At 49.1% G+C, this 2671-nt stretch overlaps 1 protein-coding gene across 1 annotated transcript; it reads left to right on the top strand.

Annotated features, from left to right (window-relative positions):
- LOC109763002 (succinate dehydrogenase [ubiquinone] iron-sulfur subunit 2, mitochondrial) lies at positions 1 to 1541 on the top strand. The gene is made up of 4 exons (XM_020321875.4): positions 1 to 353; positions 431 to 669; positions 750 to 959; positions 1093 to 1541. Exons 1-4 carry the CDS (start codon positions 54 to 56, stop codon positions 1256 to 1258), a joined length of 915 nt encoding a protein of 304 aa, XP_020177464.1. The 5' UTR covers positions 1 to 53; the 3' UTR covers positions 1259 to 1541.
- Positions 1542 to 2671: the final 1130 nt, after the last annotated feature.

Below are 2671 nucleotides of genomic sequence, written 5' to 3'. Positions count from 1 at the left end.
CAGGTGTCAGGTAGAACCGGCCGCACTGCGAGCGAGTACTGCTGCGATTCGCGATGCTGAGGAGGACGCTGCCGAGACTGGCCTCGGTGAAGGACCGGGTGGCCGGCGCGGCCAAGAGCGCCGTGAAGGGCGACGAGCACTTCCCCGCGCTCAAGGGCCACCCGGCCGCGCGCGTCCACGCACGAGAGGCCGCGGAGAAGCAGGCCGGCCTCGCCGCGGCCGAGGAGGAGAAGAAGCGCGGCGGTAAGGCCGCGACGGTGAAGGAGTTCCAGATATACCGGTGGAATCCGGACGCGCATGGCCGGCCGTTCCTGCAGTCCTACTTCGTCGACCTCGGCACGTGCGGCCCAATGGTACGCTGCGTTGAGCTTGCTGTTCGTTTTGCAGCTTGCTTGTGCCCGCATCAACGGTCGTGCATGTGCATGTCTAGGTGCTGGACGTGCTCCAGAAGATCAAGTCGGAGCACGACTCGACGCTGGCGTTCCGGCGGTCGTGCCGGGAGGGCATCTGCGGCTCCTGCTCCATGAACATCGACGGGGTGAACACGGTGGCGTGCCTGAAGCCCATCGACACCGACACGTCGACGGCGACGATGATCACGCCGCTGCCGCACATGTACGTGGTGAAGGACCTCGTCGTCGACCTCACCAACTTCTACCAGCAGTACAAGTACGCACGCGCGCGCCTACTCGTTAAGTTACATACCACGTAGTCGTTAATGTTGCAATAACCGCACGAATAATGGAAAGGTCGATTGAGCCGTGGCTGAAGACGAAGCGACCGGCGCCGGAGGGGCGGGAGCACGCGCAGTCACCGGGCGAGCGGCGGAAGCTGGACGGGCTGTACGAGTGCATCCTGTGCGCGTGCTGCAGCACGGCTTGCCCGTCCTACTGGTGGAACTCGGAGGATTTCCTCGGCCCCGCCGCGCTGCTGCACGCCTACCGCTGGGTCTCTGACAGGTACGTACTCCTTTCTAGTACTTCCTCCGATCCATATTACTTAATTTGGATCGGAGGGAGTATGATTTTTTGTTTTTGCGGGGATCAACGAGCATCTAACTAGAGTGATTCGTGGTGCAATGACAATTTGAAGCCGCGACGACTACGGGGAGGAGCGGATCCAGGCGCTGTCGGAGGGATGGGACAAGCTGTACAGGTGCAGGATGATCAAGAGCTGTACGGCGACGTGCCCCAAGAGCCTCGACCCGGCCACGGCCATCTCCGCCTTGAAGACCATGCACCAGCTCCGCAAGGCGTGACACTGCGAGGAGCACGCACAGCTATGTCAATCGCTCGGCAGCTGAATCGCAGCGATGTGACTCGCAACTTGTGTAGCCTGTGTTGATCTGGAAACTAAATAATGGCTAGGTAATTTTAATTGTAATGGCAGGTGAATCACAGCGGTGTTGACTGCACGCGCAGGTAGTGGGGTTTCCTGTTAGTGCAGAACTCGCTTAGCCCTCTCCTGTCTCCTGTTCTGGAACTTTGTATTTTCGCTAAAAATAATAATGGAAAGGGGTTAATGCTCGGAGTATTTCTTTACAGATGTACTCCTGAAGAACAGAAGGTGAAACAAAAGGAGTAGTAATTAAGAAACATGACTTTGGATGGTGGCAGATAAAAGATCGTGGATTTACACCTGAAGAGAAACAAAAAAATCGACTCCTTTTGTTTCAGCGATGAACTCCGCGTTCTTTTTTTACCTGTAAATCTTGCCATGGTCCATTGCAACGCAGCTGAAGGCCAGTGGATCCACAGAGCTGCGAGCATTTCAGTCCGGTTTGAACTTGCAAAAAACAGAAGCCGTTCTCTTCACATGGTCCGGCCTAGCTCTTTTCCGGTTTTAGGAAAGTTTTTTTCTTTCTTTTGGGTTTGTAATGTTCTTTGTTCACCTTCGTTCTTTCCCTTCTTTTTTAAATTTCTAATTTTATTTTACTTTTATTTTTTATTTATTAAATCATGAACATTTTGTGAAATCCAGTAACATTTTTTAAAACGGTAACCATTTTTTTTGAATTAAACATTTCTCGAAACTGTGAACAATTTTTAAATTCGTGCATATTTTTTCAAATCATGAACATTTTTGAATTATGGAAACATTTTTTTGAAAATTATTAACATATTTTAAAAGAGTAAAATAGGTCCTACAAATATTTCAAGAGTGTCAAGTAGGTACTAAAAGTTTAAAATCGTTCATTCATCACGGACCTAAATGTCTAAATGTGTGTAAGTCATTTACCGTAGGTCCTAAAAGTATTTTAAATTCACTTGTCTCCTAAAAGTATTTCAAGTCTGTGAAGTAGGTCATAAAAATTGTGGGTAAAATACATATATAAGACCCGTGGTGAACGGTTTAAAGATTTTAGAACCTACTTGATATACTTGGAGTCTTTTAGACCCCTTAAGTTAATGGTTTCTCCCTGCGTAGTTCAAGGAGGAATAGGAGGTCTCTTGTTCCCACTCCCGTTAATCTATTTTAGAGCATGATTGACTTAGTGTTAAAAGTTGGCCCATCCTACTAATCGCTTAAGGCGCTACTCATAGCTTTGAGCGCGCAAAGGTTATATCTTGCTCAGAGCAAATGTTAATTTGGTCTCGTCTGAAGTATTTTCGCCCCACTGCATTACTCGATCGGTTAGCTTTTCGTGTGTTTACTCCTTTTGTTGTTTCTG

The sequence above is a fragment of the Aegilops tauschii genome, chromosome 5, assembly GCF_002575655.3.
Source record: "Aegilops tauschii subsp. strangulata cultivar AL8/78 chromosome 5, Aet v6.0, whole genome shotgun sequence".
Taxonomy (NCBI): Eukaryota; Viridiplantae; Streptophyta; class Magnoliopsida; order Poales; family Poaceae; genus Aegilops; species Aegilops tauschii.
This window is presented reverse-complemented; position numbering and strand designations above follow the sequence as displayed.

Coding starts and splice junctions, on each gene's coding strand:
- LOC109763002 (XM_020321875.4), top strand. CDS start 54: ATGCTGAGGAGGACGCTGCCGAGACTGGCCTCGGTGAAGGACCGGGTG. Junction 670..749: donor AACTTCTACCAGCAGTACAA/GTACGCACGCGC, acceptor AATAATGGAAAG/GTCGATTGAGCCGTGGCTGA. Junction 960..1,092: donor TACCGCTGGGTCTCTGACAG/GTACGTACTCCT, acceptor GACAATTTGAAG/CCGCGACGACTACGGGGAGG.